Consider the following 24,433-nt stretch of genomic DNA (forward strand, 5'->3'; position numbering starts at 1 on the left):
TCCCCATCCGGATAGACTGGCATCCGTGGTCACTGTCGTCCAATATATTGGCAGAAATGACTTTCCCTGGCTGAGCATCGGAGACCGAAGCCACCAGACCAGAGACTCTCTGGTCTGTTTGCTCAATCGGATCTGATTGTCCAGGGATTCCGGATTCCGATTCCATCTGAGAAGAATCTCTTGCTGAACAAAGACTGGGCAAATGGGACTGCTTCGAACGAAGCCACCATCAACCCCAGAACCCTCATGCAAGTCCGAAGGGAAGACCAGCTGTTGGACAGTAACAACTGGACTGCTGATTGAATCTTTCGGAGTTTCCCTACCGGAAGAAAAACTCTTGTCCTGACTGTGTCTAGAATTAGACCCAGATATTCGAGCCTCTGGGTGGGAACCAGAAATGACTTTTGCTGGTTCACCAGCCACCCGAATTCCTGTAAAGAAATCATAGTAATTTCTATGTTTTGTAGCAAGGTCTGAGGAGACTCTGCATGAAGCAGAAGATCGTCTAGGTAACCAAGGATCGATATGCCTCTTTGGCGCAGAAGTGCCAACATTGGGGCCAACACCTTCGTGAAGACCCGCGGAGCCGTGGCGAGACCGAAAGGTAACGCCACAAACTGATAGTGGTTCTCTTCTACGGAAAAGCGTAGAAACCGCTGATGTCCTGCGAAAATGGGAATGTGAAGATATGCGTCCTTGATGTCTATGGACGCTAGGACATCTCCTGGATGCAGGAAGGCTGCTACTGTGCGAATGGACTCCATTCTGAATCTTCTTATGTTGACAAAAGAATTGAGTGCCCTTAAGTCCACAATTGGACGCACTTTGCCCTCTTTCCTGGGTATTGTAAATAGGTTTGAATAAAACCCTTGAAACCGTTCTGTCCAAGGAACGTGGACTACCACTCCTTGTTGTAGTAAATCTGTGACTGCTCTCCGCAGATCTTCTAAACGATCCGGGGATAGTCGGATATTGGAAGGGAAGAATCGCGCCGGTGGGAGAGATCGAAACTTGATCTTGTACCCTGACCTTATGACTTCGCAAACCCCTCTGTCCGGGATTCTGGAAAGCCATGGATCCGGGAACCGGCGAAGACGTCCCCCCACCCCAGTTATGGGTGGGGGCGCACCTTCAGGCTTTGGACGGTTTATCTTCAGGTCTGGAGGGGGCGGGCTTTTGCTTGCCCGACCAACGACCCCTGACGCCTCCTGCAGGAGCTTTGGAGGACTTAATTTTTTCACCCGCGGGACGAAAAAACCTCTTGTGAGCAGAAAAAGAAGGCCCTCGTCTTTGACGAGTTCCTTTACCTTTAAAATTTTGCGGTAAAAAGGTGCTCTTTCCACCCGTGAGATCCTTAATGATCTCATCTAAGTTGGCTCCAAATAGACGCTCTCCTAAAAAGGGGATATTAGCCAATGCTTTTTTGGAACCTTGGTCGGCTAACCAACCTTTTAGCCACAGTGTACGCCTGAGAACCACTGCTGAGACTGATGCCCGCGCCAATAATGGAGTGGCGTCTAACGCCGCATCACACACAAACTGTAACCCCTGTATCATTTGTTCCAACAAATCTGATACCGCCTGAGGGACCTCTTCTAAGTCCCGGCGTAACCACTTGGTCCATTCAGTTACAGCCTGCGAAACCAGACCAATAGCTATTATAGGTCTGAAAGCTGATCCAATCAAGGAAAACATGGTGCGAGACATAGCTTCTATCTTGCGATCCACTGGATCTTTAAAAGACGGAGCGTCTTCTAGAGGAATAACCGTGGCTTTATTCAATCTAGCAATTGGTGAATCCACCACAGGTGGTTCTGTCCATTTCTTAATGAGGGTTTCCTCAAACGGATAACGCCTGTTAATGCGTTTAGAAATAGTAAAAGTGCGTTTTGGCAGACGCCATTCTTCTTCGATTGGATTGCCAAAACATTTGGGCAATGGAAAAACCTTCGCCACTTTGATGCGTTTTTTAGTCCCAAAGGGGATTTCAGTTTCAGCTATTTCCGATGGAATACCCTGTAACCTTAAGGTTTCTTGAACAGATACAATGAGTGCGTTTACCAACGCTTCCTCTCGGGCTATGGCTGATGCCGAAACATCCTCCTCGCTGTCTGAAGAGACAGGACCCGAGACACCAATCCCAGATGAAGTACCTGCAACTGCAGAAATAGGCTCAGAGTCTGAATCCGAGGTTTCAGATAATAAGGGGTTAGGCGGGGGTCGCTTTCTTGCGCCCTGTCCCTGACAAGCCACTTCCACCCGGGACACAAAAGTTTCCATAATAGCTGACAATGACTCAATTGTCAGTGGGGTGCTGGAGGATCCTGCAGACCCCTCGAGGGGATCCGGAGGAGATACATGAGTGGCAGGGTCCATGTTAATTCAGGACACCTTTGCCAGCAAAAACAAAAAAACTTTTTCTCTTTTTTTTTTTTTTTTGTGTGTCTCCCCCTAGCGCAATAGCGCCCCTCAGAGTACCTGCTTCTCGATCCCACAGAGAGAGAGAGGGACCCCCAAGGCTCACCAACCGATGCAGTGAAGTTTCCAACCAACTGCAGTCAGCGTCTGTCTTTTACAGACTGGAAGGAGCTGTTGCTTTTTCCCGGGTAGAAGGACGTGGCTCCGCCCCCTGTGTACGCCTTCCGGCGTTCCCAGCTCTCCACGAGGTAGCTGGGCTCACGAAACATGGCCGCCCCCATAGAAGAGACATAAGACTCCAAAAACATGGCGGCCGGCGTGACCTGAGGACATACATGCACTTGGTCTACGGCAAAATGGCGGCGGACCGCCAAAATCGTTTTCCCAGCACATCCACCTGCATCTCTGCTAAGAGGCGATATATGGATCTACAGGAGATACACTACAAATAAGGTAGGCTAATACCTCCTATGTCTGCTGTAATGTTACAGTCTGCTGGGTAGAGTGTTAGCTCTCAAACCAAGTCCACTTCCCACAAACACATGCTGTATTACAAGGGGGACTTATAAGTATGAGATATATACTGACCATATATGAAGGGGCCCATAATTCATACTGCCTCATAACGAGGAAAGAAAAAAAGGGAACGTTTACTCACCATACCGAACCGACAGGCACCCTCTCTTCACAATACCCTCTCCACCGGGGTGGGGGTTTGTGGACCACTCCGGACGCCTCGACTCTCTGGTTCCTGGCGTCCAAGCGAGACTTTTAACTCGCAAGGTCAGTCCCTCCACTGGGACTCCGTCGCGGCCGACCCAGCGCGGAGCTCTGGTCTGCACGCGCTCGTAGGCAGAAACCGGGGTGACCACTGGATCTCAACATCCAGCCCGTCGCCCGGCCCCGCATACTTACTTGAATGGGTCGCGGCCGACCAAGCGCAATGCCATGGTCTGCGCGCGCTCGTAGGCCGGCTGGGGTGACCACAAGTGTCGCCCAGTCCGGCATTTTTGCTTGAAGATCTCACAGGAAAAACACTGGAGAAAAACTACCTAAAAAATGTCTTTTTCTAAAGAAAAAAGTCTTGCCAGGACCAAAAGATCCCAGCAAGGAACTTAGGTCCTTACTCCTGACTAGACAGAAAAAAACTGATTCCCTGTAGCAGAGAGAGGGAGGATATACCCTCAGGGACTGCCCCTAAGGTGGAGCCAGAACGTTTTGTCTTTCTGCCTAGTCCTACTCCTGCGGAGACAACATAACCCAGCTCTTGAGAATCAAGAAGACTACGTCTGTCAATGAGCGATAGAGAAATAGAATATTTGACACAGTCCTGACCTCAGTATCTGAGGAAAGGGATTTAGGAGTAATTATTTCAGAAGACTTAAAGGTGGGAAGACAATGTAATAGAGCAGCACGAAATGCCAGCAGAATGCTTGGATGTATAGGGAGAGGTATAAGCAGTAGAAAGAGAGAAGTGCTTATGCCGCTGTACAGAACACTGGTGAGACCTCACTTGGAGTATTGTGCGCAGTACTGGAGGCCATAATTCCAGAAGGATATAGATACTCTAGAGAGAGTTCAGAGAAGAGCTACTAAACTAGTACATGGATTGCAGGAAAAAACTTACCAGGAAAGGTTAAAGGACCTTAACATGTATAGCTTGGAAGAAAGAAGAGACAGAGGGGATATGATAGAAACTTTTAAATACATAAAGGGAATCAACTCGGTAAAGGAGGAGAGCATATTTAAAAGAAGAAAAACTACCACAAGAGGACACAGTTTTAAATTAGAGGGGCAAAGGTTTAAAAGTAATATGAGGAAGTATTACTTTACTGAGAGAGTAGTGGATGCATGGAATAACCTTCCTGCAGAAGTGGTAGCTGCAAATACAGTGAAGGAGTTTAAGCATGCATGGGATAGGCATAAGGCTATCCTTCATATAAGATAGGGCCAGGGACTATTCATAGGATTCAGATATATTGGGCAGACTAGATGGGCCAAATGGTTCTTATCTGCCGACACATTCTATGTTTCTATGTTTCTATCTGACAGGAGGCAGAGCTCGGGCGGATGGGGAGAGGCTGTAAATGTAGATAAAGTTCCACTCACTTGCCCCCCCGCTCACCTCCTGCTTCGTGGCCCGGTTCCTAACAGGCCACGGACCAATCTTGGCTTTGGAGTTCAAAAAATGGCAAAAATGGGTACATAGGTATCTATTAAAGCGGTTGTAAACCCAGTTCAAAAAAAAAAAAAAAACCTGCAAGACAAAGGCATAATGAGCTAGTATGCATCGCATACTAGCTCATTATGTATTACTTACCTTAGAGCGAAGCCCCGACACGGACCCCCGGACATCACTGCGGGCGCTGCCATGATCCCTCGCCGTCTCTTCCGGGTTCGGCGGCTCCGGCGCGGTGATTGGCTGGAGCCACGATGACGAGTGATTTTCCGGCAAGCTCCCGGCAAATAGATTGAAGGTCCCCCCGGACCTTCAGAGCGCATGCGCCGCTCGCGCGAGCGGCTGCGTGCACTGTAAATATCTCCTAAACCATGCCGGTTTAGGAGATATTATTTGTACCTACAGGTAAGCCTTATTATAGGCTTACCTGTAGGTAAAAGTGTAAAAAAGCGGGATACTACCGCTTTAAGACAGAGTGGTAGTTCAAAGCTTCCATAGGTGCAAAGAAAAAATATAAAGTACACTTCAGGATTGCAAAAGGGTTCTTGATCAACAGAATGGGGGTGGAAAGTAAGCGACGTTCGCTCACTTCTCCATCTCCAGGTCCTCTGGAAGGGGTCAAACTGACCCTCCCTTCACTATCTAAGGCACCATTCACACGCATGTATGTTTTTTTTATTTTTTTTATGCTTTTTGCAGAAATGCATTTAATTTTTTTAACATGGGTTCCTATCACATCAATGCATTTTTTGCCTCTGTGTTCTTGGGAAGGGTCGGGGACTTTTTTTCTCTGCAAAATGCATAGTTTTGCATGTAATAGACTTCAATGGATCCGCATCCAAAACGCAACTATTGCGTTTTTACTGCCATTTTTTCGTTTTTAAATCTGCCCAAACAACAAATTTTCCACAAAAAAAACAAAACAAACATACATAAACGCAAATAGCGGTAAAAAAGACATGGAAAGCACAGCAAAATGCACTACAGAAACACTGAAAATCAACAGGTGTGAATTGAGCCTAAAATTTGAATGATTTTCAGATTTTAGATAGAGAAGATTTTTTTTCAGACATACAGTGACTTGAAAAAATATTCATACCCCTGGAAAATGTTACATATTTTGTCATGTTACAACCAAAAATTGTAAATGTATTTTATTATGGATTTTATGTGATAGACCAACACAAAGTGGCACATAATTGTGAAGTGGAAGGAAAATGAAAAATGGTTATCAAAAGGTTTTAAAAATAAATATGTGAAAAGTGTGGCGCTCATTTGTATTCAGCCCCCCTGAGTCAATACTTTATAGAACCACCTTTCACTACAATTACAGCTGCAAGTATTTTTGGGGATGTCTCTACCAGCTTTGCACATCTAGAGAGTGAAATGTTTGCCCATTCTTCTTTGCAAAATAGCTCAAGCTCTGTCAGGTTGGATGGAGAGCGTCTGAACAGCAATTTCCAAGTCTTGTCACAGTTTCTTAATTGGATTTAGGTCTGGACTTTGACTGGGCCATTCTAACACATGAATATGTTTTGATTTAAACCATTCCATTGTAGCTCTGGCTGTATGTTTAGGGTCGTTGTCCTGCTGAAAGGTGAACCTCCACCCCAGTCTCAAGGCTTTTGCAGACTCCCAACAGCTTTTCTTCTAAGATTTCCCTGTATTTGGCTCCATCCATCTTCCCATCAACTCTGACCAGCTTCCCTGAAGAAAAGCATCCCCACAACACTGATATTAACTGAAGACGGATTTACAAACTACTCTAAAAGGATTCTGTTTTCATGATGGAACTTATAACCTTTAAGAACTCTGAGGGTTCATACACATGGGCATGTTTGCACATACAGCTTAAACGGGCATATTTTACTGCCCAGGGGCCTCTAATTACACATAGAGCTGCCCATAGACATTAATGGTTGCAGGCAGGTGTACACCCAGCTATGCGCATGCTTCTTTGTAAAGTGGCGCATGTGCACAGATTTATTGTCCCCAAAAAATAATCCTATGCTCCATTTTCTAATTAAAAGCACAGCCTAAAACAAAAAAAAAAGCTATGTATCAGGTTACATCGATTACCCCGAAAATGTATTCTGTGCCCATCATTGATTGAGTTTTATTTTGTTACTGGGGCCTAACTTTGTGGTTAAGCCTTACACACTGCCACATTATGGTGTCCAATAAGACTGCCTCAGTGGCCAGTAAAGATGCTCACTGGAAAAGGGGATAGTCATTGGTGGAGTTTAGCCATCAAACAAGTCAGAGAAAGTAAGGTACCTAGGGAAATATAACAAAGTGCCCAAACCACCCCCTCTCAATGGTAAAAAAAAGTTAAGAAAATGAATCTTATACCCAAGGTGTAATGCATCAAAATCCAAAGTAGACTGATACTTCTCTGAGCTCAGCTGAGATTTTATTATTTCCCAGAACGTGTCATTCCACAAGACCAGAACCACAAACTCATGTTAGCCAACGAACAGCTTGTCTGCGTTTTACTAAACATATATTGCAGATTCCCATCCCAGTGCATTACTTTGATACACTGATATGGAGATCTCTCTCTCACCTCTTGTCCAGTCGCAGCCTCCATATCCAAGAAGAGGTCCAGCAGGGACCGCACCAGTCTAGCTGCTTTGGCTTTGCTGATGGAGTTGAGGAAAGGACGCACATATTTCAGGAGACCACCGAGTTCTGTAAAGACAGGAAAGTGAAGTCAGCTGACTGCTGTTGACTAATAACTACAAGACAGAAAAACTGCATAATGGTGAGGACATAAACAAGGAGGCAAACCACCAATAAATTCATTAAAGCAACTTCCTTCTTGTTTAAGATAGAGAGTGGAAAGGTTAAAACGTCTGCCAAGTTTTATTATTGTCTGTGTCCCCACTAGGGAGACTTTCACGGTTTGTTCTGGTGGCCATTGTCACAGGGAGTGAAAGTGATGTGAAATCTAAAACCAAGGAAGGAAAGATCTCCAACCATACCGGATTTGGTTGTGAAAAAAAAAAAAAAAAAAACACACACACTCCCTGGAAATCATAAAGGCTGGCAGACAGATTTTGTGAAAGTGTCTCTCATGCATTCTAATAGTGGTAAATAATCTGCCAAATTAAATTTATCAGTCTAGAACTTGTACCTCAATTTGGCTCATTAGAACAGTTGACACTTTCGAAAAAATCTGTCTGCACCAGTTTTTCTCTGTACGGCAAAAGAGGGTTGGTCTTAAATAGCTCCACTTTTACATCTAGCGCATTCAGTGCAACACAGTATAAAAAGGGGGCGCATTCAATGCAATACAGTATAAAAAGGGGGCGCATTCAATGCAATACAGTATAAAAGGGGGCACATTCAATGCAATACAGTATAAAAAGGGGGCACATTCAATGCAATACAGTATAAAAGGGGGCGCATTCAATGCAATACAGTGTAAAAAGGGGGCGCATTCAATGCAATACAGTGTAAAAGGGGGCGCATTCAATGCAATACAGTGTAAAAGGGGCACATTCAATGACACACAATGTAACAATAAGGTAAAATGCTAGCGCTCAAGATGGTAAATCATATTAATTTGTGAAATAAAATTCATAAAGTCCATAACAATGTCCATTAAAACCAACAGAGCGCCTGTGAATCAGGTTGTGAATGATGAGCAGACACTAAGGACACGGCTCCCCTCTGGAGTGAAGTCAACGCTGAATGTAGCATAAAAAGAAAGACAAGAGAGCGCCACTAAGTGTATTATTTAAGGCAAGTAGGACAACCAGCCAAATAAGAACTCACATAGAGTGCAGGTTCAAAAAGCTAATTTAAAGGCGACGATCCAGAAGGGTCCGTGCCTACAGTCCAGATGGATGTGATGCTGCCGTGTAGCGGGGAGCTCGACAGCGAGGATCGAGTGTTTCCGGGTAGAAGCTGGATAGATGGCAGCGTGGAGCGCAGCGCCGACTGGCATGTGACATCACCAATGGAAAGGAGACAATGCATTTCAGAGCATGCGCGCTCCTTTCTCAAGTTATACAGTAATGGGGAAAGAGCAAAGTTTAAATAGGCAAGTCTAGCAGTCTAATAAATGATCATTAAAAGCAAAAATTCTAAAAACAAGTTAGGCATCATCGTAATTCATACTTAGTGATAAAGAATAAATCAGAAGGTGTATACTGGAGGTACGTATAACTCCATAACCAATTAAAAAAAAATATAAAGAGGTCCTATGGGAACAGTTGAGGATTATATTATTATATGTGTATGGCAAAAGTATGGTGACTGAACAAAAATTGGCGTTCTATTATTATAATATGTATATGGACATATATGAGATCAGAGCACACTGGTCGCATATCAAAAAAATATATATTGGTTGAGTAAGGGAGCACCTCTCTGAGGCTGAACGTTTCTCCAGACTATGTCAGTGCGAAAAGTTCCGGATTTACAATTTGGATACCCTTACGCCCAATGGCCTAAATGGGGAATTAGAGATAAGTACTATTTTATAGTTCAGTTAATTTATATAGTTCTGTTTCATTACATATATAATATATATTTTACATGTATTTCTATCTCATCCTTTTAGGTATCAGTCAGATTTTTTTTATAATATATATATATATATATATATAAGCTGTCTCAATTATAGATCATTTACTTCACCCACCTCAAGACTTCTTACTGTGACATATCATTGGGGCCACACTCCCCCTAGTTTCTTTTTCACTATTTCCCATTTAGGTCTCCTGTGGGTTTTATGTTAAAATAACCCCTTGCGGCCTTGTATATCCTTAATTTATATAGTAGAGAATCTATAATCTCCTATAACACTAGGGAGAGTATGACCAGTACTCACTAATATATATATATAATTTTTTTTTTTTTTATATGCGACCAGTATGCTCTGATCTCATATGTCCATATAATATAATGACAATTTTTGTTCAGTCACCATAATTTTGCCATACACTTAATATAATCCTTACTGTTCCCATAGAACCTCTTTATATCTTTTTAAATTGGTTATAGAGTTACACGTACATACACCTTCTGATTTTATTCTTTATCACCAAGTATGAATTACAATGATGCTTAACTAGTTTTTTGAATTTTTACTTTGAATGATCATTTATTAGACTGCTAATGTACGGCCACCTTGCCTATTTAAACATAGCTCTTTCCCCGTCACTGTATCACTTGAGAAAGGAGCGCACATGCTCTGTACGGGCCTTGCGCATGCACTGAAATGTGTTGCGTCTCTTTCCCATTGGTGACGTCACACGCCAGTTGGCGCTGCACTCCACGCTGCCATCCATCCAGCTTCTACCCGGCAACACTCAGTCCTCGCGAGCTCCCTGCTACACCGCGGCATCACATACATCTGGACTGGAGGCACGGACCCTTCTGCTGCTGGATTGTCACCCTTAAATTAGCTTTTTGAACCTGCACTTATGCAAGTTTTTATTTGGCTGATTGTCCTATTTGCATTAAATATTACACTTAGCATTAAATATTACACTTAGAGGTCTATCTGAATTTGGTGCACAAGTTGCTTTCAGAACAAAAAGTGTTGCAAATGTTTCATGAATTTTGCGCAACACAATACCAAAAGAGATTAAATGAGGGAAAAGCGATGCAGCAGCTTTATTGAATTCTCCCCATTGTGTTGAAGGCCTATGAAATTTTCTTACATAGATATTAAAGCTGAAGTTTAGGTATGGATATTATCACACAGTTACATATGGATTTGGTTCCCAAGACCTTGTTAGTAGGTTTTAGCCTTCATCCCTGAAAAATTGGTATGGGTTGTTTTGGTACCTCAGGCCAGTGGTTTGGGACTTTTATTTATAAATTTTATTCAAAAAGGAGTATTCGCAGAAGTAACAATACATATATAGAAGTATAATCACATTCAGTGAGGGTTAGAGACCCATGGTGATTGGTGAAAAGTAAGAAAAGGAGAAAGTGACATGTGTGATGGGTGACAATTGGTATTCCCCCCTATTATCTTCACGCTTGCATGGCGTGGAGTCTGTAGGGGGAGATATCCTTTGTTCCTACGTGTTTCGGCTTGCGCCTTTTTCAATAAATTTTTTGTAGCGCTACAAACCCTGCAAGGACACTGCCTACCAACCTGAATTGTAAGTAAACCACAATGCAAAACATGCATTGATGGTTTTCTTCTTTATAATCACCAAAAGTAAAAAGCATTACTCTTTTTACCAGGTAAATACCTATGTGAACACCACCCGGTGGCCAAAAGTAATATTACACCCAGATTGTCAAATACAAAGTAAGTCAAATACTAGGCTTCAATTATTAACACATTGAGATGACCCTCTCCTAAACTGACTCTTTCTGTCCTAATAGAATAATACCCTTTATTTGGTCTGTGATGTTTTAAGGTTGGCTCACGCCCTATGTCTGTATCATGTTTTGCTGCTGTTTTCCTGCGTTCCATTTTCTTTTATCTAATTGTACACATATACCATGTTTTGATGTAGGTTTATGCCTTTTCTTAAAATAAAAACTTTTGTACAAAAAAAATATATGAGTTTCACTTTTTGAATTGAATTACTGAAATATATTTATTTTTTGATGATATTCTAATCTTATGAGATGCACCTGTACTCTGTGTCAAGTTTTTAATGACTTCACCTATATACAGGGCACAAATGTATGCAATACACGCATTAACCTTGAAAAGGAAGCCAGCAATTGTACAACTGTATTCATTTTCACAAAGGTTCCTCTTAATAGTACCAGCAGCATTTGAACACTGTCAAGGTTTTCAAAAGTGCTGAATGATATTTTCAAGTATTTAGGCGTCTGAAGGCAAACTAGGAGTAAAAAAAAAAAAAAATAAGTTATGGACATTAATTAGGCATGCTACTTTGGAAGTATTATGTACCTTCTCCCCAGCAGTTCTCAAGCAACACTTAGTGGCAATTTCTGGCTGTCATTATGACAGACAGGACTGTTTATTTACAGAAGAGCAAATCTTTCCAGCCCTGTGTAAACTGGCACTCAGAACAACATGCAGTGTCAAGAAGAGATACAATAAAGCAATGGTATGCATTGATTCTTTGTACCTTCTTTTGTTCATTTGTAGCAGATCGTAAGGTGGACTCTTGACTTGCATTGGAAACTTACACTTTTATAAATGAAAAATTTTAAAAAATGAAAACACCTTAGTTAATGCTAATTAGCCCAAATTACCTCCTTCATCCCCTTGTCTTTTTTAAAAATTATTTTGCTGTTGATTTTTTTTTCTTTTTGATTTCTAGATTATTTTTTTTCCTAAAAACCTAGGGTGTATGCCAAGTCAAAACAATAGGTTACTAGTTTCAGATAGAGTGTTGAAGTACTAGAATCCCTGTCAGGTTTTTAGAATCCCTGTCAGGTTTTTAATGCCATCTGGAGCTCCAGTAGAACATTGTGTCTGCCCTGCTGACAAAATGTCATCTGAAAGGAAGTATGACAAATTCAACAGCAAGGCACACAGACAAAAAAAATGCTTTTCAAAAGTAGGATTAGGGAAAAGCACAAACCTCTGAGATTTTTGAGTACACCCCTCACATTTTATTATATCTTTTCATGTGACAACACTGAAGAAATGACACTTTGCTACAATGTAAAGTAGTGAGTGTACAGCTTGCATAACAGTGTACATTATGGGAAAGATGTAATTTTTATTGTTTTTTTTTACTAGTAATGGCGGCTATCAGCGATTTTTTGCGGGACTGCGACATTGGGCGGCACAGTGGTGTATTGGTTAGCACTTTCACCTAGCAGCACGAGGGTCGCTGGTTCGAATCCCAACTACGACACTTCCTGCCTGGAGTTTGCATGTTCTCCCTGTGCCTGCGTGGGTTTCCTCCCACACTCCAAAGACATGCTGGGAGGTTAATTGGATACTGTATAAAAAAAATTGGCCCTACTGTGTATGTATGCGAGTTAGGGACCTTAGATTGTAAGCTCCCTGAGGGCAGGGACTGATGTGAATGTACAATGTGTATGTAAAGTGCTGCGTAAATTTACAGCGCTATACAGGTACCTGAAATAATAATAATTGCGGCGGACAGATCGGACCCCAACTGACATTTTTGACACTTTTGGGGGTACCAGTGACATTACTACAGTAATCAGTGCTAAAAATATGCACTGTTACTGTAAAAATGACACTGGCAGGGAAGGGGTTAAATGTGACCCTAGGGGCGTGATTCTAACTGTGGGGGGACGTGGCTTGTGGAGTCATCACAGAGACTTGTGATCCTATATAGCAGGATCAAATGACATCTGTGACAACTTCAGTGAGAAGTATGGACGGCTGTGTTTAAATCAGCCGTCCGTCCTTTTCTGTCAGCGGCGGAAGATCGCAAGTGGCTGGCTTCCCCTCTGACAAGCGGGGGCGGGATCGCGCCTCCAGCGGTGCGCGATCGCCCCTAGCTCCTCCCAGGCAAGCGCCATACATGTACAGCGGTTTGCCTGTGAGCTGTTTGCCTGGGAGCGCCAGCCTGCTGCAGTACATCTGCGGCGGCTGGGGCTAAAGTGGTTAATTGGACAGATTCCACTCAGAACAGGCCTCGCCATGGTACACCAAAGATGTTGAGTGCACATGCTCAGCGTCATATCCAGAGGTTGTCTTTGGGAAAGACGTATGAGTGCTGCAAACATTGCTGCAGAGGTTGAAAGGGTGAGGGCGTCTGCCTGTCAGTGTTCAGACCATACGCCGCACACATCATCAAATAGGTCCACATGGCTGTTGTCCCACCGGAAGGAAGCCTCTTCTAAAGATGATGCACAAGAAAGCCTGCAAACATTTTGCGGAAGACAAGCAGACTAAGGACATGGATTACTGGAACCATGTCCTGTGGTCTGATGAGACCAAGATAAACGTATTATGTTCAGATGGTGTCAAACATGTGTGGCGGCAACCAGGTGAGGAGTACAAAGACAAGTGTGTCTCGCCTATAGTCAATCATGGTGATGGGAGTGTCATGGTCTGGGGTGGAATGAGTGCTGCCGGCACTGGGGAGCTACAGTTCACTGAGGGAACCCTGAATGCCAATATGTACTGTGACATACTGAAGCAGAGTATGATCCCCTCCCTTTGGAGACTGGGCCACAGGGAAATATTCCAACATGATAACGACCCCAAACACTCCGCCAAGACGACCACTGCCTTGCTAAAGAAGCCGAGGGTAAAGGTGATGGACTGACCCTATTGAGCATCTGTGGGACATCCTCAGATGGAAGGTGGAGGAGCGCAAGGTCTCTAGCATCCACCAGCCCTATGTCGTCGTCATGGAGGAGTGGAAGAGAACTCCAGTGGCAACCTGTGAAGCTCTGGTGAACTCCATGCCCAAGAGGGTTAAAGCAGCGCTGGAAAATAATGGTGGCCACTAGAGCTACAAGTTCTAGCTTAAATGAGAATCAAATTTTTTTTGTTTAGAATAAAGATCACGATTCTTGGCGTAACATCATCTTTTACAATTCTACAAAAAAAATTGGATAATTTTACGGTTTCGTTTTTTTAAGATTCATTAAAGTGTATTTTTCCCCCCAAAAAACTGCGTTTGAAAGACTTCTGCACAAATACAGTGTGACATAAAAGATTGCAACGATCTTATATACATGTTTGAGGGTTCTAAGTAATTTTCTAGCAAAAAACACTGATTTTAACTTGTAAGCAGCAATTGTCAGAAAAAAGCTTAGTCTTTAAGAGTTTAAACTGCCCTCGCTTAGACTACATTCACACCTGAGCGTAGCGTTTTTTTAACGCGATTTACAGGCGTTTTTAGATTGAATAGAGACCAATGGAAAACGCCTGTAATCTGCCCAAAAAGAAGCTCATGTACTTTTTTGAGCGTTGGGCGTTTTGCTCACAGCGTCAAAACGCTCTGATGTGAACAGGGGCCATTGAAATGAATAGGATTTGTCTTGTTGGAGCGTTTTGAGAGCTGATCCTAGAGCAGAAAAACGCCCCCAAAACGCCCCAAAGCGCCTACATGTGAACGGAGCCTTACAGACGGAAGTCCATTCCTTTGATCTAAAAGAACGAAATGATACACTGTAAAGCATTTTGTTTATAGTTATCTAGCAGCCTTATCAATGTTGATAAACATTTGCCAGGGCCCCCTTTTTTTTTTTGACAGCTGTGAGTGAGCAGAGAACGGCTCTGTAAGAATCCAGGACATGCAGTTTGTTGGGGGGGGGGGGGTGAATGGAGATTGCAATTTTTTTAACGATTAATCGCGCAGCTCTAGTGGCCACACAAAATATTGACACTTTGGGCCCAATTTGGACATTTTCACTTAGGGGTGTACTCACTTTTGTTGCCAGCAGTTTAGACATTAATGGCTGTGTGTTGAGTTATTTTGAGGGGACAGAAAATTTACACTGTTATACAAGCTGTACACTCACTACTTTACATTGTAGCAAAGTGTCATTTCTTCAGTGTGGTCATATGAAAAGAGAGAATAAAATATTTACACAAATGTGAGGGGTGTACTCACTCTTGTGAGATACTCTCTCTATATTATATATATATATATATATACACACACACACACACACACACACACACACACACACACACACACACACACACATTTTCTTTCCTCGGGTTTTGCTCTACTTTAAATTCTATGTTATAACAGGGCCCAGGACATTGCTCACAAATACCTGACAATAGAGGAAGCTACCTCACTAATACCCTAAAAACTATTTTATATAAAAAGTGGAAGAAATGTTTTATTTCATCCAGACCCTCTGGATTGGATTTGACACAGAGGGATGTGGCCATCTCTCAATGGAAATAAAAAGGCATCTCATCTCACTTAAGACGATGATTAATAGACTAAAAATACAGAACAAAATGCTGTGTCATAACAGGCCGCAAACCTGAAACCGATATGTACACAGGATTCATACTACAAACATAGGAGACAGCTAGACTGCGACTTCCACACAACTTCAAACTGACCCACAAGCTGGCTTCTCTTAGTAAGCCAGTGGCGATTGATATGCCACTGCTGCAATGTTTTAAAAGACTATTCATACTTTCCGTGCTATAGGAGGCGCTCCCATTGGCTAATCAGCTGCATTTTATTTGCCATTTTCAATGTGCAAAACCAATGCACCTGACCCTCAGAACATGGAAACCAACAGAAAAAAAACCTGTATTGCCATAGAAAAAAAATGTCAGGTCAGGTGCATTTTAAAATCAATGAGCCCATATAACAAGTCAAAGAACCCTCAAAAATGCACAAAGCAGTGTATATGGGCACCCTAGTGCTGCAGGTTCTGGGTCCTGTTATCCAGATCCAGGCTTTACACCCTAAACATACATTCAGGACAGAGAATGACACTTTGCTGCCTGCATGCTTATTCCAGGTCATTGATTCTATGGGTACTGAAGGTGGGATCAGCAGGACAAGCCCAAGTACCTCTTAAAGTGGTTGTAAAGGCAGGACATTTTTCACCCTATTGCATTCCCTGTAGTATCCTTGCTGGTGTCTAAACAGTTGTATCGCCCCCTCATCCCCTTAGATTTAAAGTTCTATTTCGATCCAGCGCTGTGCCCATCTGCTGCAGCACTCTTTCTCTTCCCTCACGGGACACGGAAGCAGCAGCGGGAGCCATTAGACAGGGACAGGGCTGAGTCGGGCTGTGCAAGTCTATGGACACACACAGCGCGGCTCTGAAGGGAGCCCACATCAGCTTCCTATGGGTAAGCACAGAGAGGAGGAGTAGCCGGGAGTGCTCGCAGGGGCCCCCAGAAGAGGAGGTTAAGGGCTGCTCTTTGCAATGAGGGACGTATACCAAAAAAAAAAAAAAAAAAAAAAAAAAGATATTCACAACTGCCTTAAAAAGTTTATGGCCAGGCATTATCCTCATTTAACACCAAACCTCCCTCGCACACTCTAGATCAGGGGTGTCAAACTCAATTTAATCGTGGGCCACATCAGCATTATGGTTGCCCTCAAAGGGCCTTTTATATCTTTAAGACTAGATGTCCAGAGCACCCCACGCTCCCTTACATGAGATGTCAAGAGCTTCCCCACCATCAGAAGTCGAGAGTCATCCACCCTTCCTTACATCACAATGCACCCCCTTATCCCCTGGAGTCAGCTTCCAGAGTCTGCTAAATGCTGAGACCAGGGGAGGCAGAGAGAAGGTGGTGTTGCAGCTGCACAGAGATATGCAGGATCTGTAGGAGGAGTTCTGCCCTCCTCTCAGCTGCAGACTGCTGAGAAAGGGGGAGGGGCAAAGACGAGCCTTTCTGCAGCTGCACAGAGAAGCGCTGGATCTGGCAAAGGAGTTCTGTCCCCTCTGCTGCCGACTACTGAGACAACGTGGGGGCAGAGACAAGGTGGGGCTGCAGGAGAGGTGTGAAGGCCACATGAAATTCGGCCCACGGGCCTTGTGTGTGACACCTGTGCTCTAGATCATATCCCAGTATTACTTTTTTGTTCCTGTAGCGAGACCCATCTTTAATTACTACCTATGCCATAATCACCAAGCTTTTAACATTTTTGCAGGGGTAGCCCCTAGGTCATCACGTCTGTCGCACACCCCCAAAACGACATGTCCTACGAGCCTTTCTCCTGCACCTAGTGTGTGGGCAAGCTCTTGGAAGTTTAGGCAGCAGCAGGCAGGGCTGACAACACTGCTTAGGACTTTAATTGAGAAAAGAAAGGATGTTGTCAACCTGAGCAAGTTAGGAGCTCACTGGGTCATTGGCAAATCAACAGGTATTTTTCTGTACTTGGAGTAATCCATCAAACAAAACATGAGGAAACATGCATGCTCCCGTATTGCTGACCTCACAGGTTTCCTTCAAGAGCCTCTTAGGCTGGACAAAACATTTCATCTAACACCTTAGGTGAGCATTTTTATTTAGATATTGTATATAAACAAACCCAACCACAGAAAATAGTTTCACAAACCTTGTCTATTGAGCAAGTGGAAGCTCAATTCCAGCTCAATGTATTTATTTTTTTAACCCCCACTGGGGAGATTTTCCTTCAATTAATAAAAACACCCAATACAAGAAATAGAGGGTGTAAAGGTAATAAAAGTAATTTGTCAAAAGTTCTAACATTTCCTCAATCAACTAAAACTGTGTCAGATACAGCAATCAGGAACCAATTGATATGCGGTCTAAAGGGAAAGAAACAGGCCACACCGGCCTAGCGCATTACCTTTGCGACCATTTATTTCTAAAAGCAGTATATACACATCCTTCTCACAACAAACTAGATGAAATGTCAAGCAAAATATGTGTAAAAAAGCCCACCAGATCCTCCACTCAGCATAGTCCACTGATTAGTCCCAGTTGTGGAATGAAACGTTCAAATAGAGCTGACGCGTCTCGAGGGGTATCCCCTCTTCTTCAGAGCTGGATTTGGAATGCAGGTAGATGGTCTTTATATGCTCAAAAAACCATGAGACCTCTAGCGCAAGCCCCTTTCACAATATATATCAGCTGTTTAAACCCTACCATAAGTCCCTAAGTTTTTCTTTTAGCTATCCAGCCCGAGCAAAAACGGGAGGCAGCGGGCGGCCCGAGCAAGAACGGGAGGCAGCGGGCGGCCCGAGCAAGAACGGGAGGCAGCGGGCGGCCCGAGCAAGAACGGGAGGCAGCGGGCGGCCCGAGCAAGAACGGGAGGCAGCGGGCGGCCCGAGCAAGAACGGGAGGCAGCGGGCGGCCCGAGCAAGAACGGGAGGCAGCGGGCGGCCCGAGCAAGAACGGGAGGCAGCGGGCGGCCCGAGCAAGAACGGGAGGCAGCGGGCGGCCCGAGCAAGAACGGGAGGCAGCGGGCGGCCCGAGCAAAAACGGGAGGCAGCGGGCGGCCCGAGCAAAAACGGGAGGCAGCGGGCGGCCCGAGCAAAAACGGGAGGCAGCGGGCGGCCCGAGCAAGAACGGGAGGCAGCGGGCGGCCCGAGCAAGAACGGGAGGCAGCGGGCGGCCCGAGCAAGAACGGGAGGCAGCGGGCGGCCCGAGCAAGAACGGGAGGCAGCGGGCGGCCCGAGCAAGAACGGGAGGCAGCGGGCGGCCCGAGCAAGAACGGGAGGCAGCGGGCGGCCCGAGCAAGAACGGGAGGCAGCGGGCGGCCCGAGCAAGAACGGGAGGCAGCGGGCGGCCCGAGCAAGAACGGGAGGCAGCGGGCGGCCCGAGCAAGAACGGGAGGCAGCGGGCGGCCCGAGCAAGAACGGGAGGCAGCGGGCGGCCCGAGCAAGAACGGGAGGCAGCGGGCTGCCCGAGCAAGAACGGGAGGCAGCGGGCGGCCCGAGCAAGAACGGGAGGCAGCGGGCGGCCCGAGCAAGAACGGGAGGCAGCGGGCGGCCCGAGCAAGAACGGGAGGCAGCGGGCGGCCCGAGCAAGAACGGGAGGCAGCGGGCGGCCCGAGCAAGAACGGGAGGCAGCCGGCAGCGGCGGGGGGTGCAAGCAAGAGAGGCGGGTGGCAGATTGAACCAGGATAGGAATGCTGTACCTCCAGGCTGTGTATCTAGGGTCACTGTCCATTTTCTATAGGGAAGATATGGACAGAATTCAATATGTAATTTGTGTGGGGGGACTAAGTAGCTGAAGATGAGGAGTCTCAGAAAAGTTAGCTGGAGACTGTGAGCTGAAGGAAGAATACAGACTAACAAATATGTATGTGCTGTAGGAAGATTACAGGGCAAAGACTAACCAATATGTATGTTCTGGAGGAAGAATACAGGGGAAAGACAAACCAATGTGTGTTGCTGAAGGACCGGACTAAAGAAAAAACACTAGGCGTGCTTTTAAAAGGGTTTGCTTTCTTTCCTTTTTTTTCTTTACACAAAACCAACTACAAGGATCTGGGCGCAAAAAGGTTAAAAGTCCAACTCAAGTCAAAGTTTTTTCTGAAATTTATACAATGCGGGAGGCACAGAACCCTGGTCAACTTTTTATTGCTATACTAAATGGGTTCAAGAACTTCTTCCTAATGCTATAGCTGTCTGGGTCTCCATAAGATTTCACCTTACTTGACAGGCGTCCAAGAGAACAGGAAAACAGAAGATATCCCCCAGCAGGAATACAGGTAGCTTTAAAACAATTTGCCAATTACAGTAAGGAAGGTTTAGAAAGCTCAGGCTTAAAGCCTTATATTCAATGCATGTAAAAAGGATGAAGCCCCAAAATGGAACCAATGTCTGCCCAGAGATGCCTTAGCACAGCGCAACCTAGCGCAGTGCAAGAATTTCTGGAAAACCCAGCCCACATTCTGCATGGAGACAGTCATATTCTTCACATGTCCTTACATAGGTTGCTAGGGGTATCTAGCAACCTTAAAAATGCGAGTATACGTTTACCACACTAGGAGATTGTTCAACGGACGAGTGCTAAATCTGCTGCAGCTCTGCATAAACAATCAGCTTCCAGTTTTTTTGTAAAAACTTAATACAACAAGCTGAAATTAGAAGCTTACTGGTTACTATGCACAGCTACACTAGATGTTGCAATCTCCAGTTTTAGTAAATCAGCCCCTTTATGCCATACATTTCAAAACTGTTTTTAAATCGAAAAAGTGACTACTACTCTCATGGCTTTTTATCCCTTCTATTTCTGCTTATCTCAGCTCATGTAGAGCACCAGTGATACATCTCCATGTGAAAGTTGTTCTTCAGAGCAGAAAAAGTAGATAATCTCCCCTAATAGGACGCAGAAAGAACTAAAACACCGACAGTAGGTCTAACCCCGATTCCAGTTTTGGCATGGTTGGGTCGTTATACCAATAAGTTCTAGATAGTGAACCACACTTAGCAAAGGAAGCAAAGAAACGCCTACAGTGTAGTTAGTTGTCTACTATAAACATAAAAAATAAAGTTCATCATTAGCAAGTTGCTTTGAACGTGATCTGTACTCACCTGCAGCCTGTCCGGTCTTGGCTAGAAGCCCACCCAGCTCCAAAATACTCTGCTCCTTGACGCGTACCGCTTCCTCGTCAGTTTCCTGGATATCTCGCTTGACTGCAAAGAAAACAAAGCGTTCAGATGCAGCTTCCATACAGCTTACCATCACATAATACCAAACAGTAATTTAAAAGAGATATGGTAAAAGAAAGCTGTGCAGACTTCGATTGATGCCTGGATGTCAGTCTGACCTTCCGTCTTCAAAACCTTTTGAGCCAATAACACAGCAAAAGAATGCAGATCAGGTCTACTGACTACAGTGGCTGCATGCTTTCTGTGGGCCCATCGTGTATAGCTATACAACACAGCATACATATGACATTAAAGTATCTAAATCCAAAACGTCCAGGCTACGTTTACACATGCAAAGGCAGCTGGATGGGGTTATATAGTACCTGGAAGTGAATGGCAATGGCATTTGGTGCCCAATACTGCCCACTGAACCCGGCTATTTAAGTGAATGGGACCACGGCACAACCTCCCTTGAAACACGGGCAATGCGTGTGGCTACGGTGCACTCTTTTAGGTGTGGGGTGGTGGGAGGTGGCATAATGCTTCCTAGTGGCCTGTTGCATGCAACCAAAGATTTTCAATGGATGTAGTAATAGGCCATACACACTATAAGATTTTCTGAAGACTTTTTCCTTTAGATTTACCAAATCCAGATAATATGAGGTCAAACCTAAACACTTTCAATTTGTATGCAATCTGGCAGGCCCTTGCACTACATAGAAAAGGTAAATCTGAAGGAAAAAGTCTTCAGAAAATCTTATAGTGTGTATGGCCCTTAAGGAATAGTTAAAACAACAGTTTTTTTGCCATCTGTGGCACAGATTCCTCTCCTTTAGATGCAAGTGGGAAGAAATCTCTAAACAGCTTTCACTGAAAAACAAGTGTCCATTACTGGAAGATTTCCCTTACATCCTTGTCTGGGGTACAACTGCTGTCACCAGGACGGGAAAGAGAACTCACACACTCCCAAGGCACCCCTCCCTTGCTGGCCTAAAGCATCAGAATCTTGCTTGCCAGTGATGACATGACTACTCACTGGTTCACCCAACATGTGGTGACACCAGACCAGCAGCTGAGGTCTGTTTGTGCTCTGTTAGGCATCCTGAGTTGTCAACAGCATTGTTAGACTAACATGGCTCTAAGGACATGACTAATTATCAGAAGAACTAAAAGGTAATTTTTTTTTTTTGGATAGAGTAAGGGAGGGTTATGACCTGACAGGTTTTGTTTTTGCCATCTGTGTCCCACTGGGAAGATTTCCCTTCACTTCCTGTCCCATAGCCAAAACAGGAAGTGAGAGGAAATCCCTCCAAAGTAAGGGAACCCCTGGTTGTCACCAGAACTAGTGTCCCAATAGGAGGATTTTCCTTCTTCCCCTGTTCTAGTGACTACCCCAAATTTGGGATTTTTTTCACTCTCAGGGATGACAGTAAACATGACAGAGAGGGGGGACCTTCCCAACAGGCAACAGACAGCAATAAAACCTGACAGGGGTTCTAATCCCCCTCCACTCTATCTGAAATTAAAAAAATACAAGTTTTGCCCTTAGTTAAATGCCAATGGTACCAGTCAGAAGGACCATGGGGTACACACCCCACTCTCTGAAATCCGGGTGACGGCTTTGAAAGAACAGCACATCTGATTAAAGGAAAACCTCTATTAAGAGAAATATAGAGGCTGCCATTGCTGTCCCCTCCTGCCAGGCAAGAATTAATCTCACAAAGAATAAGCAATGGCATCCTCTGTATTCTATCATTTCAGGTTCCCATTAAAGAGCAGCTCTAGTCTATATTGTTTTGGATGGAGTGGGGAAGGATTAGAACCTGCAGTGGAGGGATTTCCCCTCATTTCCTATTCTGGTGACATCGTTTTATCAAGTGGGAAGTGAAGGAAACTCTACAGCAGCAGCACAATAAAGGAGAACCCCTGCCAGCTCTGTAATAGTGTTTGAATTCTTTGTTGCAGCCTTTTCCATACATCCTTCTTAGTAAAAAAAAAAAAAAAAAAGTGTCAAACAGAGCCACCAGATGCCAGTAAAACCTGACAGAGGTTCTAATGCTTGCCCACTTCAAGAAAAAAAAAAAAAAAGTATAGCCAAAGATTTTTTGAGCATACATCTATGGATGAATTGCACTAAAGGGACCCATTTTCAGCCAACAGCAGGCTAAAGCCCGCTGTCAGGTGACGTCACTTAGCTAGTCCAGGCACTGGATCAATCCTGATATTACAGTCACATCCACTGAGAACCTGAGCCAGCCCCTTCCGTCCCCCAGTGGGCGCTGGAGGAGAGAGCAGAGAGCCACTTACTGACAGTTTAGCTCTCTGTTCAGAGCAGAGGAGGAGAATTGAGTGATCAGTGGTGTTTAATCACTCAGTTCTCACTGCAGAGCAGGCAGGGGATAGATCCAAGGCTGCAACCACCTAGGAAAGTATAAATGTTTATTTTAAACCCTGAGCTTCTCTTTTCATTAAAAACTAGAAATAAAAACTGTTTTGGATATAGATACACTCTATAATCCAATATAAAGCAATTACAGAGAACCTGTCACCAGAACATTCATGTCAACAACAATCTTCTCATTGAATTATATGCATATTGCATGCATTTTAGGCATATTATTCATCAGCCCCTGCGTATGAGCAGACGTACACAGGCCCTGTGTATTAGTAGATGTACAGTGTACACACAGGCCTGTGTATTAGAAGATGTACAGTGTACACACACAGGCCCTGTGTATTAGTAGATGTACAGTGTACACACACAGGCCCTGTGTATTAGTAGATGTACAGTGTACACACACAGGCCCTGTGTATTAGTAGATGTACAGTGTACACACACAGGCCCTGTGTATTAGTAGATGTACAGTGTACACACACAGGCCCTGTGTATTAGTAGATGTACAGTGTACACACACAGGCCTGTGTATTAGTAGATGTACAATGTACACACACAGGCCTGTGTATGAGTAGATGTACAGTGTACACACACAGGCCTGTGTATGAGTAGATGTACAGTGTACACACACAGGCCCTGTGTATTAGTAGATGTACAGTGTACACACACAGGCCCTGTGTATTAGTAGATGTACAGTGTACACACACAGGCCCTGTGTATTAGTAGATGTACAATGTACACACACAGGCCCTGTGTATTAGTAGATGTACAGTGTACACACACAGGCCTGTGTATTAGTAGATGTACAATGTACACACACAGGCCTGTGTATTAGTAGATGTACAGTGTACACACACAGGCCTGTGTATTAGTAGATGTACAGTGTACACACACAGGCCTGTGTATTAGTAGATGTACAGTGTACACACACAGGCCCTGTCTTTCCTCCACTCACAGCTACAACAATGGCACTCGGTCCCCCCCACGTTTAGGCAGAGTGGTACAGCCCGGCTCCCTGTGTCCCCCCTCCTAGAGCAGTGAATGTCCGGTTCCCCCCGCCCTGTGTGTGCTCCGCTCTCACCGATAGACTGCAGGATGTCTATACTCGCCGCTTTATCGGTCCCCAGCATTTCTTGTGCTCTCTGAAACTCGACCACAGCTGCAGCCGCCATCTTGCCCTATGCCTGCACCCTGACACAGCTCTTCCGGGCCGGAAGCAGCGGCACCGGAAATTCACCCTCCCCTCACTTTCCGTCTGTGCGTGGGCCTGTTCCGGGGTGTGAAGCGAGGCATGCCGGGAGTTGTAGTATTAGAGGGAGGGGAGGAGCCGAGTTGTATGCAGACTGTTGTATAGAAATAAAACAGGCAGGACAGTAGAAGGGATGATAGATGGTGGATAGTATATGGCTGACGTCATTCTGGGGGAGAAAAAGCATTTTAGTATGGGGAAAGGTGAGGTAGATGGCGCTGCCTATAATGAATAGTTTATAAGGTAA

General features: G+C 44.6%; 1 protein-coding gene across 1 annotated transcript in view; it reads right to left on the reverse strand.

Annotated features, from left to right (window-relative positions):
- PSMD11 (proteasome 26S subunit, non-ATPase 11) overlaps positions 1–24,178 on the reverse strand; it is a 67,916-nt gene extending 43,738 nt beyond the window's left edge. Inside the window, exons 1-3 of the mRNA XM_082271273.1 lie at positions 24,019–24,178; positions 20,486–20,587; positions 7,164–7,288 (exon numbers count right to left, since the gene is read on the reverse strand). Coding sequence (XP_082127399.1) covers positions 7,164–7,288; positions 20,486–20,587; positions 24,019–24,109 — 318 coding nt within the window. The 5' untranslated portion in view covers positions 24,110–24,178. The remainder of the gene's footprint in view (positions 1–7,163; positions 7,289–20,485; positions 20,588–24,018) is intronic.
- Between the last annotated feature and the right edge of the window lie 255 nt (positions 24,179–24,433).

The sequence above is a fragment of the Pelophylax lessonae genome (genome assembly GCF_965119305.1).
Source record: "Pelophylax lessonae genome assembly, chromosome: 11".
In the NCBI taxonomy this organism is placed as follows: Eukaryota; Metazoa; Chordata; class Amphibia; order Anura; family Ranidae; genus Pelophylax; species Pelophylax lessonae.